The sequence below is a fragment of the Schistocerca nitens genome, chromosome 9, assembly GCF_023898315.1.
Source record: "Schistocerca nitens isolate TAMUIC-IGC-003100 chromosome 9, iqSchNite1.1, whole genome shotgun sequence".
In the NCBI taxonomy this organism is placed as follows: domain Eukaryota; kingdom Metazoa; phylum Arthropoda; class Insecta; order Orthoptera; family Acrididae; genus Schistocerca; species Schistocerca nitens.
In genome coordinates, this window is record NC_064622.1 from 107,304,585 (window position 1) to 107,319,174 (window position 14,590).

The 14,590-nt window shown below is 43.4% G+C and overlaps 1 protein-coding gene across 1 annotated transcript in view; it reads right to left on the minus strand.

Annotated features, from left to right (window-relative positions):
- The window catches only part of LOC126204040 (protein sidekick-2-like), a 422,747-nt gene that overhangs the window by 33,914 nt on the left and 374,243 nt on the right, over positions 1-14,590 (minus strand). Inside the window, exon 3 of the mRNA XM_049938465.1 lies at positions 4,856-5,143. Within this exon, the coding sequence (XP_049794422.1) occupies positions 4,856-5,143 (288 nt within the window). The remainder of the gene's footprint in view (positions 1-4,855; positions 5,144-14,590) is intronic.

Sequence of the window (14,590 nt, forward strand, 5' to 3'; positions counted from 1 at the left end):
TGGTATTAGGCACACGGGATACTGACCATACAGAACGTCCAAGCAAATAACAGCTCTCGCCAAGAATTCGAAAACACTCAGCAGTGTTCTTGTCGAGGCATGCGACATAGTCCATGAACGCAAAAGAAGATCAGGGCTGTTATAGATAATACCCGACGAGCGCAGTTATTTACTGAAACCATTTATGTGCTCGGTATCCCTTGTGCCTAACACCATCTAATATCGGCCATCTGAAGAGCCCAGGCGAAACGCGTCGTTGTAAAAAAATAGTAATTATAACCCTCCAACCAAGACTTTTTTTCGTCATCGTACATTACTAGTTGCTGTACCATCCCTGCCATGTGGTTGGATTTTTTTCCCCATAACTAGTCGAGTTGCCAGAGAAGCTCACGCTTCAGCACAACATAGGTGGTGCATTAATCCCACCCCTCATGAATCTAAACAGAGACTTTGAATAAAATATATGGAAATTTGATTCAAAAGATGTTTGAGAGGCGATGACCAGCCTAAGGTTCCTCAATTTCTTTCCGAGGCGAAACAGTTCGAGTTGTCTGCAATTTCACTAATTGCCATAACAAAAACTGTGTACAATAACGCCAGATCTCAACGGAACTTCATCACATAAAGTGACTAGAGCTAAATAGATGAGGTCTGATCGGCAGTGATAAGCCCAAATCTATGCAAAATGGGATTATTGAATCTCATTTCCAGATAAAGCCAGTCCAGTTTCTTAATGTGCTTGCGATTTGGGATAACATAGACGGGGGGCATTGTCTTCTCCCTCCGGTATATTGACTTGGATCTACGTGCAGACTGTTGTTGTTGCTGCGATCTTCAGAACAAAGATTGGTTTGCTGCAGCTCTCCACGCTGCTCTATTCGGTGAAATTCTCTTCATCTCCGAATAACTACTGCAACCTACATCCTTCTGAATCTGCTTACTGTATTCATCTCTTGGTTTCCCTCTACAAGTTTTATCTCCTACACTTCTCTCAAATACTAAATTGGTGATCACCTGATGTCTCAGAATGTGTCCTATCAACTGACCGCTTCTTTTAATCAAGTCGTGCCACAAATTTCTTGTCTCCCCAAGTCTATAAAGCAGCCCCTCATTAGTTACGCAATCTAGGCGCTTAATCCTCAGCATTCTTCTGTAGCGCCACATTTCGAAAGCTTCTATTCTCATCTTGTCTAAACTGTTTATCGTCAATGTTTCACTTCCCATACGGCGCTACACTCCGGACAAATACCTTCAGAAAAAATTTCCTGACACTGAAGTCTATATTAACACATTTCTCTTCTACAGAAACGCTTTATTCCCCATTGCCAATCTACATATTATACGCTCTCCGGCACTCATCAGTTATTTTGCTGCCCAAAATGTGTGTCGTCTCCTAATCTGATTGTCTCAGCATCGCATCATGCAATGCGACTACATTCCATTATCCTTGTTTTGCTTTTGTTGATGTCCATCTTGTATCCTCCTCTCAAAACACTGTGCATTTCGTTCAGCTGCTCTTCCAAACCCTTGCTGTCTCTGACAGAATTACAATTTCTTTGGCAAACCTAAATGTTTCTAATTGTTGTTCCTGGACTTTAATTAGTATTCCAAATTTTTCTTTGATTTACAGTACTGCTTGCTAACTGTATACATTGAATAACATCGGGGATAGGCTACAAACCTGTCTCACTTCTTTCTCAACCACTGCTTACCTTCGATGCCCCTTGACTCTCGTAACTGCTGTCTGGTAGTTCTTCACAAGTTGTAAATAGTCTTTCGCTTCCTGTATTTTTCCCCTGATACCTTGTGAATTTCGAAGAGAGTATTCCATTGAATATTGACAAAAGCTTTCTCTAAGTCTACAAATGCTATAAACATAAGTTTCCCTTTCCTTAACGGATCTTCTATGAGTATTTGTAGGGTCAGTATTGCGTCGCGTGTTCCTACATTGCTCCGGAATGTAAACTGATCTTCCCAGAAGCCGGCTTCTACCAATTTTTCCACTCTCCAGTAAATAACTCGTGTTATTATTTCGCAACCATGACTTATTAAACTAATAGTTCAGTAATTTTAACACCTGTTAGAACTTGTTTTTTATGGAATTGGAATGATTACATTCTTCTTGAAGTGTGAGGGAATGTCGCCTGTCTCATAGATCTTCCACGCCCGATGGATGAGTGTTGTCATGATAAATAAACGTCAACATTATCCATAGTAGGCTGTAATGTGACGTTTATTTAATTGCGCGACAAGCTAGTTTCGATTAAGCGTCATTTTCAAGCACATTTGTAACATCCGTATTTCACGTCATTTTGGTTACATTACAAGCAAAAAGTATCCATTTTCCGTCATTTTACGAAAGAATGCACATTACAGTGACACCTGTTACGATCGTATTCCGAACTTTCCTCTACGTACAGCAAGATAGTAATTGACAGCAGCCGTCCGTCGTGGCCGAGCGGTACTAGGCGCTTCAGTCTGGAACCGCGCGACCGCTACGGTCTCAGGTTCGAATCCCGCTTCGGGCATGGCTGTGTGTGATGTCCTTAGGTTAGTTAGGTTTAAGTAGTTCTAAGTTCTAGGGGACTGATGACGTCAGCTGTTAAATCCCAAAGTGCTCAGAGCGTTTTTTTTTAAAAAAAAAAATGAGAGCAGCTGGTTATTCATTGCCGCAATTACATATTGATCCAAATACTTTAAGATTCTCGAGTTTTGTAACGTACTTACGATATGTGCCATCGAGAGTATTAAAGTCTCTGGATAAATATGTATCTGTGACAACAAATTACCAGCTGCTGTCACTATGTTCTTGTTCGGAATACTATCTTAAGAGCTGTCACTATACTGTGGATCCTTTCGTAAAATGATGAAATGTGGCTACTTTTTGCTTGTAATTAAGAGTGATTTGAAAATGAAATAAAATACGGATGTTACAAATGTGCTTGACTATGGTGCATGGTCAAAAATGCTAACCGCAAGATTAAATAAACATCGCATTAGAGCCTAACATGCACCATGTTTACGTTTATTAAGCATCAGGAGGCTGCGGATCGCTACACATAAAAATTTTTTTTGTTTTCCCATGGTTAGCTCTTCCAAGGCTATCAGGAGTTCTGACAAAATGTTGTCTAGTCCCAGGGCCTTGTTTCGAAAACCAGCTCTACACATAATTCATCATTACAAATCTTAAAAGACAATTCTCGTCGCTGAAGCTCCCCCCAAAATTATGAAAGTAAAACGGTTTATCGCTTATTACATCTCCGCTGTTTGTGCAGTACAACTTTCCCATTCGATATCACCTTTTGATTTATTACTTCTTCACTGCTAACTCTATTTGCAACACATTTCGCAGGCAGAACTCACATACACCACTAAATGTACTTGCATAAAACATATCAATGTACGAAACATAATTCAGGAGAAATGACGTCATGCAAGAAAAATTGCCGCTTCATGAACGAGTTTTTAATTTATTACTTCCTTTCTTCTAACATTATTCGCAAAACATTTCCCAGAAAGTATCCACATCTATCATTTGATGTACACGAAGCATTATATCATTTTACGCTAAATGGTTCAAATGGCTCTGATCACTATGGGACTTAACTTCTGAGGTCATCAGTCCCCTAGAACTTAGAACTACTTAAACGTAACTAACCTAAGGACATCACACACATCCATGCCCGAGGCAGGATTCGAATCTGCCACCGTAGCGGTCGCGCGGTTTCTGACTGTAGCGCCTAGAACCGCTCGGCCACTCCGGCCGGCCCTTGTTTCGACGTAGGTCTTTCAGTACTTCGTAAATTTCTTCTCGTAGTATCATATCTCCCAGTTCATATTCACTTATTTTCCCTTCCATTTATGTAATCCAACCTTCAACTTCATCACCGTTTATGTTAGCAGAAAAATGCCGTTTTGACCAAACATAGACGAGGTTTGTTGGGTGACAGCCAGCCCAACACTGTGAAATCCCGGGTTCCCAAAACCTTAACACAGTCAGTTCTGATCGAATTCTCTATAGTGTTCACCATTTTGGCACCAAATGAGATGTGTTTAATTTTTTTAAGGGATTGATTTCATTATCATTACGTTTTAAAGACACATGCTGATTCCCTTTTACAAACGTAAGCCTGTTTTACTAACTATATATACTTCCACGATTATTTACTGATCTCTTACAAGATAAATGGTTCAAATGGCTCTGAGCACTATGGGACTTAACATCTAAGGTCATCAGTCGCCTAGAACTTAGAACTGCTTAAACCTAACTAACCTAAGGACATCACACACATCCACGCCCGAGGCTGGATTCGAACCTGCGACCGTAGCGGTCGCGCGGTTCCAGACTGAAGCGCCTAGAACCGCTCGGCCACACTGGCCGGCCCTTACAAGATAGTGATTTTACATCTGGCATTTAGAGTGTAGCCTATATTTTTCTTAATTTATGGCCAGCTTTGAGCTTCACAGTATGTTAAGTGGAAGATAGGAGATGAGGTACGAGTAGAACTGAAGTTGTGAGGACGGGTCGTGAGTCATGCTTGGGTAGCTCAGTAGGTAGCGCACCTTCCCGCGAAAGGCGAAGGTCTCGAGTTCGAGTCTCGGTCCGGCACAAGGTTTTAATCTGCTAGGAAGTTTCTACATGTTGAGTGTTCTGCAGAAAATGTTAAAGACTTAAAAGCAAATACTTGAAAATGCCATTAAATTCCGATACCTGGGTTGTACATAAATGAACAATAAAACAGTGAAATGGCGGTGTGTTCTTTTAAAGAAATGTTGTACGACTGTCCATCAGCAACATCAGGAACAGTTGGGGCGTGTTTCAGTTTTGGACAGTTGCGCTGTGCGAGGTACTCACCGTCGAGCACGTGCAGCAGCACGGAGGCGGAGTCGAGGTTGCTGGGCTTGCACGTGTAGTTGCCCGACTGCTCGCGGCGCGCGCGCTGGATCAGCAGCGTGCTGACGGTGGCGTCGGGCGCGACGCGCTCCAGCCGGATGTCCTGGTAGGAGAGCACGCGCTCGCCGTCGTGGTACCAGAAGATGTAGGCCGGCTCCTCCAGCGACTGCGTCACCTCGCAGCGCAGCGCCACCGTGCTGCCCGCGCGCACGTACAGGTCGTGGCCGCCCGAGATCTCCACGCGCGGCACTGCGGGGCAGAAGATGGACACACGTCACACGTCATACGTCACACGAACCGTAGAGGTCCGTGTCCGTTGGCTCGGTTCCGGTCACTTGCCTGGGTGAGGACAGGGGCCACTTATAAGCCTGCGATCTACGAACTGCACTATTGTGCCAACTGAACTGGACGATACCGTTCGCCGGGTATGGACGTCATACATATACGTACTGGAAGTGAACACTGCAGTTTCAGTATTTGTGACTCACCTACGGTGACTAGATTTCCAAAACAGATACAAAGAGATAAAAACAAATTAAAAGTGAAGTAGTACGTGGTGGGACAAGGGGGGAAAACATGTGAGTCTGAGTTCTCAGCATGACGGCCATTTTGGAAGCTGCCATCTTAAATGCAACCTGTCAGTTGCCTCGGTTCTGGTTACTTGTCGGGGTGACGACGGGGGCCACTTATAAGAGAGCGATCTACACACGGCGCTATTGTACCAACTGAATTTAACGATACCGGTCGTCAGATATGTGACTGGATGAGAACACTGCAGTTACGGTATTTTTAATGTATCTACGTTGAGTATCATTCTAAAACTAATACAAACAGATAAGAACAAATTAAAAGTGAAGAAGCACTAGGGGGGACAAGGGGAAAACATGTGAGTCTGTGTTTTCAGCATGACGGCCATTTTGGAAGCTGCCATCTTAAACGCAACCTGTTAGCTCAGGCTTCCGAACACCTGTAGCAGTGAGGGGAGGAGCCACTTATAACAAGTGGAGATCACGACGTTGGAACTACGGATTTCCTTCAGACTTTGTACACGTTTAAAAGGCCACTAAAACAACATAATACGCAGGTAGTAAGGTGCCGTACCCTGGCAGATAGCCGCGCGGGATTAGCCGAGCTGTCTAAGGCTTTGCAGTCATGGATTGTGCGGCTGGTCTCGGCGGAGGTTCGAGTCCACCTTCGGGCATGGGTGTGTGTGTTTGTCCTTAGGATAATTTAGGTTAAGTAGTGTGTAAGCTTAGGGACTGATGACCTTAGGAGTTTAGTCCCATAAGATTTCACACACATTTGAACATTTTGAATCCTGGCAGTTAAAAGAAAATGGTAAAAATTTTATGCGTCTATTATGTGGCTTATGTGTCTGTGCAACGGGGTTGCTGTAAGGAGTCATTGTGCTCAAGTGCTTAGACTCGGTAGTTCATCGAGTTCGGTCAGAGGGTTAGCTGCGTTCTGTAATAAAAAAGGGGAAAAAAACCTGAGTGAATGATCAACGATCGACTGAACAGGTGTCCTGCAACGTCCACCCCGTACAAATGCAATGGACAATAACTAACAAAATGAAATTTAAGAAATAAAGTGATTAACCAACGTTCGTGCTATGCAACACGGTCGCGTCCTGATAATACATTTCTTTTAATTTATATTTTTTAGTAACTGGCCACATCATTTAATTTAAGTGACATTTCAGAGGTAATATAATTATTAAAAAGGGTCAAGCGGATTTTCAAAAAGTTGTAGCGAATTTCATATGTTATTTGACTATTTTATATTTTTATTAAATTTTCAATGACGAGGGACGGCTTGGAGAGCCCCAGTCAAATCTCGATAAATAATTACCCGAGTGAAGCTATTCAGTAATATAGTAAGTCACAATGTGCGAGACTACAAGATTAATCTAGAATTTCCCCTTCAGATGTGCTCTTGACACCACGTGTTGTAGGATGGTATGTCACACTGAAGTGGAAAACATAAATTGAAACATCATCTACCACGTCGCATCAATGCAATTTTACCACGTTTACAGGGATTTTGCAGAGTTTCTAACGGAAGATACACCTCGTTGACATTTTTAAAAATTTCTCTTCCTTCTGATAGTATTGCTTACAACTAAAGTTGAGTGGCAGCCCAACCGTCACGTGACATACGCTCGTCTTAGGGAGCTCGAAGGCTACCCACTTGACCACAATGAACTCTAAGATGAACCACCTGTTCACCGATTCATAAACCACATAGAAGATGCGTCAAAGTTCTCTTGCGATTTTGTGGGAATTGCCAGAGTAGTTCACTTTACTCCTTTCACATTACTTTGTTTTAATGGCCTACTAAAGGTGTACAAAGTTTGAAGTAAATTCGTGATACCATCGTTGTGGCCTCCCGTTGTAAGTGGGCGATCTTCAAACTGCACTATTGGCCCAATTAAACTTAACGATACCGGGCGTCAGATATAAACAGTTAGTTGTAGGTACACACACAGAATGAGAACACAGCAGCAAATTATTTGTTATGCATCTACTGTGGATACGCTTCTAAGACAAATACAAGTGGATAAATACAAATTAAAAGTGAAGTAGTACGAGAAGGGAGAGTGGAAAGGAGGTCACTTCACACATCAAACAGATATTGAATTACACGAGAAAACAATGGTTCCTTTCATTACAGCTTAGCTTTAGTACTCTCGAGATATGACAGACGTAAGCGTCTATAGGCTACTGCTGACCACACCTCAGAGGAAACTGGGGTCAGATGTATACCAATCTCGCTGAAGTTTGTGCTTCCATTCCAGTTAGTTAAAGTCCTCAAGCAATAAGTGAAGTGTATAAATACAGCAGTATAACGTGAGCCACGACACGCGACGATGTTGCAGTGCGTTTGTTTGTTAGAAGAACAATGCATTAAGACTTCGGAAATACATGAATGTCACTGCATCGTTCTCATAAACGGCACTGGCACTGCAATATCGTATTTATCCACCGATACAAGTCAATGACTTTCAATTAGGATGTTCTTCCCTGCACGGGAATTACATAATTTGTATACAAGTACAGGTTCTGATGCAAGAACAACTATGTATGGAAATTTGGATCTGGACGTATGTTGTGCACGGATAGCAAAAACTGTCGTCATTCCCTTATACAACTGATGGTTGTTCGCTTTCGCATCTGCAAACACATTTCATTTATATGACCGACAACATATCGAGCACATTTCGCAGCTTCTATGTGTTATCACCAGTATCTGCCCTGTTCCATGCTAAATGCTAAGCACATTAACAAAAAAAAAAAAAAATGAAACTACACTCAAAAGAATGACAACTGTGTAATTCTCTAGCTGTTTGATATGTCAGAAGACCTCTAACCATATGAGAATTAGTATCTGCATCCAAGATGGCAGCTTACAAAACGGTCACCGAATTGGTGACATAGCTACACATGATCTTCGACTCTGTCACCTCCTCATACCCGACTTTAAAATTCAGTTTACCCACCTGTTTTCAAGTGTCATTTTACACCTACGGATCACCTTCTATATTATTTTTTATTTTATTTCAATTTTTTAAAATAAAAGCCTTGGTAACAGACTTATCTGTAGCTTAACACGAGGTTTGCATTCGACTTAGCTAACGAAAGTGGTGCCTTGAGGGTAGCTACTGTATAATTCTAATTATGGTGCTTCGAGACCTTCATGTAAGTCATTTTGATAATGTCGTAGGTCAGTGTCGAAGCGCTGTATCGGTAGGCTTCAAGGGTGGTACAAGAAACACATATCAGTAATTGAAATCACTTTCATTTGGTTTTAATTTATCGAACTCGGGTACTTCAGATGTGACAGAAATAGTAAAACTGGGTCAGCTACAAGAGAGAAGAAACAGAGTTTATAATTCGTAGGAAATAACAGAATTATATTTACAGCAAAAATTAAAACATTTGTCGCAATGTACTTTAATAAATGCTATGAGTATCGGCACATTAATCCACCATCTTCAGGCATTTCAACGCTGCTAGTTGAAAATATTTGTTAGCAGTAATTTACTGTCCGACAGAAGCTGCTTGTCGGTATTACTTACGTTAACTAACTAGTTCCGGGCTTTGCCTATCATCAGCGGCATCTGCTTTACCAAAAAGACACATATTGCTTATACCATATTACTTACAGTGTATATAGCAGTGCCTTATGCAGATGAGATTTTTCAATTTATTATAATTCGAATTGCCTCACATGTAATCTTCTCTAGCTTGTGCCAATGATATTACTTTGTACCGTTCATGTAACGATATAGTATCATTTATGTTGTTGTTGTGGTCTTCAGTCCTGAGACTGGTTTGATGCAGCTCTCCATGCTACTCTATCCTGTGCAAGGTTCTTCGTCTCCCAGTACCTACTGCAGCCTACTTCCTTCTGAATCTGCTTAGTGTATTCATCTCTTGGTCTCCCTCTACGATTTTTACCCTCCACGCTGCCCTCCAATACAAAATTGGTGATCCCTCGATGTCTCAGAACATGTCCTACCAACCGATCCCTTCTTCTAGTCAAGTTGTGCCACAAATTCCTCTTCTCCCCAATTCTAATCAACACCTCCTCATTAGTTATGTGATCTACCCATCCCATCTTCAGCATTCTTCTGTAGCACCACATTTCGAAAGCTTCTATTCTCTTCTTGTCCAAACTATTTATCGTCCACGTTTCACTTCCATACATGGCTACACTCCGTACAAATACTTTCAGAAACGACTTCCTGACATTTAAATCTATACTCGATGTTAACAAATTTTTCTTCTTCAGAAACGCTTTCCTTGCCATTGCCAGTCTACATTTTATATCCTCTCTACTTCGACCATCATCAATTATTTTGCTCCCCAAATAGCAAAATTCATTTACTACTTTAAGTGTCTCATTTCCTAATCTAATTCCCTCTGCATCACCCGACTTAATTCGACTACATTCCATTATCCTGGTTTTGCTTTTGTTGATGTTCATCTTATACCCTCCTTTCAAGACACTGTCCATTCCGTTCAACTGCTCTTCCAAGTCCTTTGCTGTCTCTGACAGAATACAATGTCATCGGCGAACCTCTAAGTTTTTATTTCTTCTCCATGGATTTTAATACCCACTCCGAACTTTTCCTTTGTTTCCTTTATTGCTTGCTCAATATACAAATTGAATAACATCGGGGAGAGGCTACAACCCTGTCTCACTCTCTTCCCAAGCACTGATTTCCTTTCATGCCCCTCCACTCTTATAACTGCCATCTGGTTTTCGCTCCCTGTATTTTACCCCTGCCCCTTTAGAATTTGAAAGAGAGTATTCCATTCAACTTTGTCAAAAGCTTTCTCTAAGTCTACAAATGCTAGAAACGTAGGGTTGCCTTTCCTTAATCTTTCTTCTAAGATAAGTCGTAAGGTCAGTATTGCCTCACGTGTTCCAATATTTCTACGAAATCCAAACTGATATTCCCCGAGGTAGGCTTCTACCACTTTTTCCATTCGTCTGTATAGAATTCGTGTTAGTATTTTGCAGCTGTGACTTAATAAACTGATAGTTCGGTAATTTTCACATCTTTCAACACCTGCTTTCTTTGGGATTGGAATTATTATGTACATATATGTAATCAGGATAAGGAATTTTTGTAAGATATATACCTAGTTGTGATTGGTAATTGCCGAACATGCAAAGATTACTTTCGGTATACGTGGTGTCATCCGAAGAGCGAGGTGCCAAAGCAAGGTTGGAGACCCGCAACGTAACTGCAAGAGGAGGCAGTCGCTGCAAGGCGGACCGACGAATGAGCGACATGGACATTCCGCTAAGCCGTCGCTACAGACCTTCTACTTACGTCAGAGCACAGTACCGCTGTCACCCATTCTGTGATCATCAACTAAGAAGGCAGCATCGTCTTCTTGTATGCCAGCTGTGAGATCAGTGTATTACGCAGAACTCTACATGGAAGTAGTTGTTAGCCGGCCGGAGTGGCCGTGCGGTTCTAGGCGCTACAGTCTGAAATCGAGCGACCACTACGGTCGCAGGTTCGCCTCTTGCCTCGGGCATGGATGTATATGATGTCCTTAGGTTGGTTAGTTTTAATTAGTTCTAACTTTTAGGCGACTGATGACCTCAGAAGATAAGTCGCATAGTGCTCAGAGCCATATGAATCATTTTTTTGAAGTTGTTGTTAAGTGTAACCTGAGTGAGAGGCTTTCATTTTATCTGTAGTACGCGAGTGATACGTTGATGGTCAGAGACAGCTGCAAATACTCATCGACATGGGCCGGGTGGTAACCCGTGTCGCTACCAATGACATGTATCACTTTGGATCGGAGGAGATTCTCTCTGGTTTCAGGCGGCTAGCGGAAATGGTAAATAGTGCCTGCCTTGCTTCCGAGATTAAGGCGAAGCTTACCATCTGCAGCATCGTCAACAGAACCGACTGTGGTTCATTTGGTGCATAGCAGAGTGGAGGGTCTGAGTCAGAGGCTCAGGCGGTTCTGTGATCATGTAGGCTGCAGATTCCTTGACTTGCGCCATCGAGTGGTGGGTTTCTGGGTTCCCCTTAATAGGTCAGGAGTCCACTACACACATGAAGCGGCTACACAGGTAGCGAGGGATATGTGGAAGGGACTGGGTGTTTTTGTAGGTCAGATGACCTCAGGGAACCACACAAAGTGCGTCAGTCTAAAATGGGGCAGGTAAAGCACATTAACTAAGTTGTAGAAACAATCGGTATTGTAAGTGTAAATTGTCATAGCTGCGTTGGGAAAGAACCAGAGCTCCAAGCCCTAAAGAAAGCACTGAAGCTAAAATAGTTACAGGTGTGGAAAGCTGGCTAAAGCCGGAAATAAGTTCATCCGAAATTTTTTGAAACGACCTAACAGTGTTCAGAAAGGATAGATTAAATACAGTTGTTGGTCGAGTATTTATTGTTATCAGAAGTTGTTGTAGTAACATTGAATTAGGTGGTTCCTGAGAAATACACTCCTGGAAATTGAAATAAGAACACCGTGAATTCATTGTCCCAGGAAGGGGAAACTTTATTGACACATTCCTGGGGTCAGATACATCACATGATCACACTGACAGAACCACAGGCACATAGACACAGGCAACAGAGCATGCACAATGTCGGCACTAGTGCAGTGTATATCCACCTTTCGCAGCAATGCAGGCTGCTATTCTCCCATGGAGACGATCGTAGAGATGCTGGATGTAGTCCTGTGGAACGGCTTGCCATGCCATTTCCACCTGGCGCCTCAGTTGGACCAGCGTTCGTGCTGGACGTGCAGACTGCGTGAGACGACGCTTCATCCAGTCCCAAACATGCTCAATGGGGGACAGATCCGGAGATCTTGCTGGCCAGGGTAGTTGACTTACACCTTCTAGAGCACGTTGGGTGGCACAGGATACATGCGGACGTGCATTGTCCTGTTGGAACAGCAAGTTCCCTTGCCGGTCTAGGAATGGTAGAACGATGGGTTCGATGACGGTTTGGATGTACCGTGCACTATTCAGTGTCCCCTCGACGATCACCAGTGGTGTACGGCCAGTGTAGGAGATCGCTCCCCACACCATGATGCCGGGTGTTGGCCCTGTGTTCCTCGGTCGTATGCAGTCCTGATTGTGGCGCTCACCTGCACGGCGCCAAACACGCATACGACCATCATTGGCACCAAGGCAGAAGCGACTCTCATCGCTGAAGACGACACGTCTCCATTCGTCCCTGCATTCACGCCTGTCGCGACACCACTGGAGGCGGGCTGCACGATGTTGGGGCGTGAGCGGAAGACGGCCTAACGGTGTGCGGGACCGTAGCCCAGCTTCATGGAGACGGTTGCGAATGGTCCTCGCCGATACCCCAGGAGCAACAGTGTCCCTAATTTGCTGGGAAGTGGCGGTGCGGTCCCCTACGGCACTGCGTAGGATCCTACGGTCTTGGCGTGCATCCGTGCGTCGCTGCGGTCCGGTCCCAGGTCGACGGGCACGTGCACCTTCCGCCGACCACTGGCGACAACATCGATGTACTGTGGAGACTTCACGCCCCACGTGTTGAGCAATTCGGCGGTACGTCCACCCGGCCTCCCGCATGCCCACTATACGCCCTCGCTCAAAGTCCGTCAACTGCACATACGGTTCACGTCCACGCTGTCGCGGCATGCTACCAGTGTTAAAGACTGCGATGGAGCTCCGTATGCCACGGCAAACTGGCTGACACTGACGGCGGCGGTGCACAAATGCTGCGCAGCTAGCGCCATTCGACGGCCAACACCGCGGTTCCTGGTGTGTCCGCTGTGCCGTGCGTGTGATCATTGCTTGTACAGCCCTCTCGCAGTGTCCGGAGCAAGTATGGTGGGTCTGACACACCGGTGTCAATGTGTTCTTTTTTCCATTTCCAGGAGTGTAGTATGGCTAGAGGTTATACTTGACAATCGGGCTAGACTATTAATTTGATCGTTTTACATACCCCCCTCCCCCCCCCCCCCCCAGAAGATATAATTGCTGAACAGTTCAAAGAAAACCTGAGTCTCATTTCAAATAGGTACCCCACTCATAGAATTATAGTCGGTGACGACTTCAATATACCCTCGATATGCTTAAAAAATTATACATTTAAAGCCGGCGACAGGCATAAAACGTCATCCGAAATTGTACTGAATGCTTTGTCAGAAAATTATTTTCAAGAATTAGTTCATGAGCCCACTAGAAGCGTAAATGGTTCCGAAAGCATAATTGACCTCTTAGCAACAAATAATCCTGGACAAATAGTATCGTGACGAATACAGGGATTAGGGACAACAAGGCAGTAGTGCTAGGCTGAATACCGTAACACCCACAACAATCAAAAAGAAACGCAAAGTACATGTATTAAAAAAGCTGATAAAATGCTCTCAACGCCTTTTTAAGAGACAGTCTGCACCCCTTCCAATATTATGAGGTAAGCGTAGAAAAGATGCGGAATGATTTCAAAGAGATCGTATCGACGGCATTTGAGAGATAGGGTACCATATAAATTAATAAGTTATGGTACCGATCCCACATGGTACACAAAACGGGTCAGATCGCTGTTGCAGAAAAAAAGAAAAAAGCATGCCAAATTTAAAAGAAAGCAATATCACTCGATTGGCAATGTTTTGCAGAAGTTCGAAATATAGCGCGTCCTTCAGTGCGAGACGCTTTCAATAATTTCCACAACGAAACTCTGTCTCGAAATCTGGTAGAGAATCCAAAAAGATTCCGGTCATATGTAAAGTACACCAGTGGCAAGACACAATCAATACTTTCGGTGTGCGATAACAATATTAATGTCACTCGTGACAGTGCTGCTAAAGCAGAGATACTAAATACAGTTTCCCGAAACTCCTTCACCAAAGAAGGCGAAGTAAATATTCCTGAATTCCAATCAAGAACAACTACTAAGATGAGAAACATAGAAGTAGATATCCTCGGAGTAGCGAAGCGGCTTAAATCAGTTAATAAAGGCAAGGCCTCCGGTCCAGATCGTATACCAGTCAGGCTCCTTTTAGAGGATGCTGATGCGATAGCTCCCTATTTATCAATTATCTACAACCGCTCGCTCACAGACAGTTCCGTACCTAAACACTGGAAAATTGGTCAAGTCGCACCAATACCCAAAAAGGGAAATAGGAGTAATCCGCTGAATGACAGGCCCATATCACTAACGTCGATTTGCAGTAA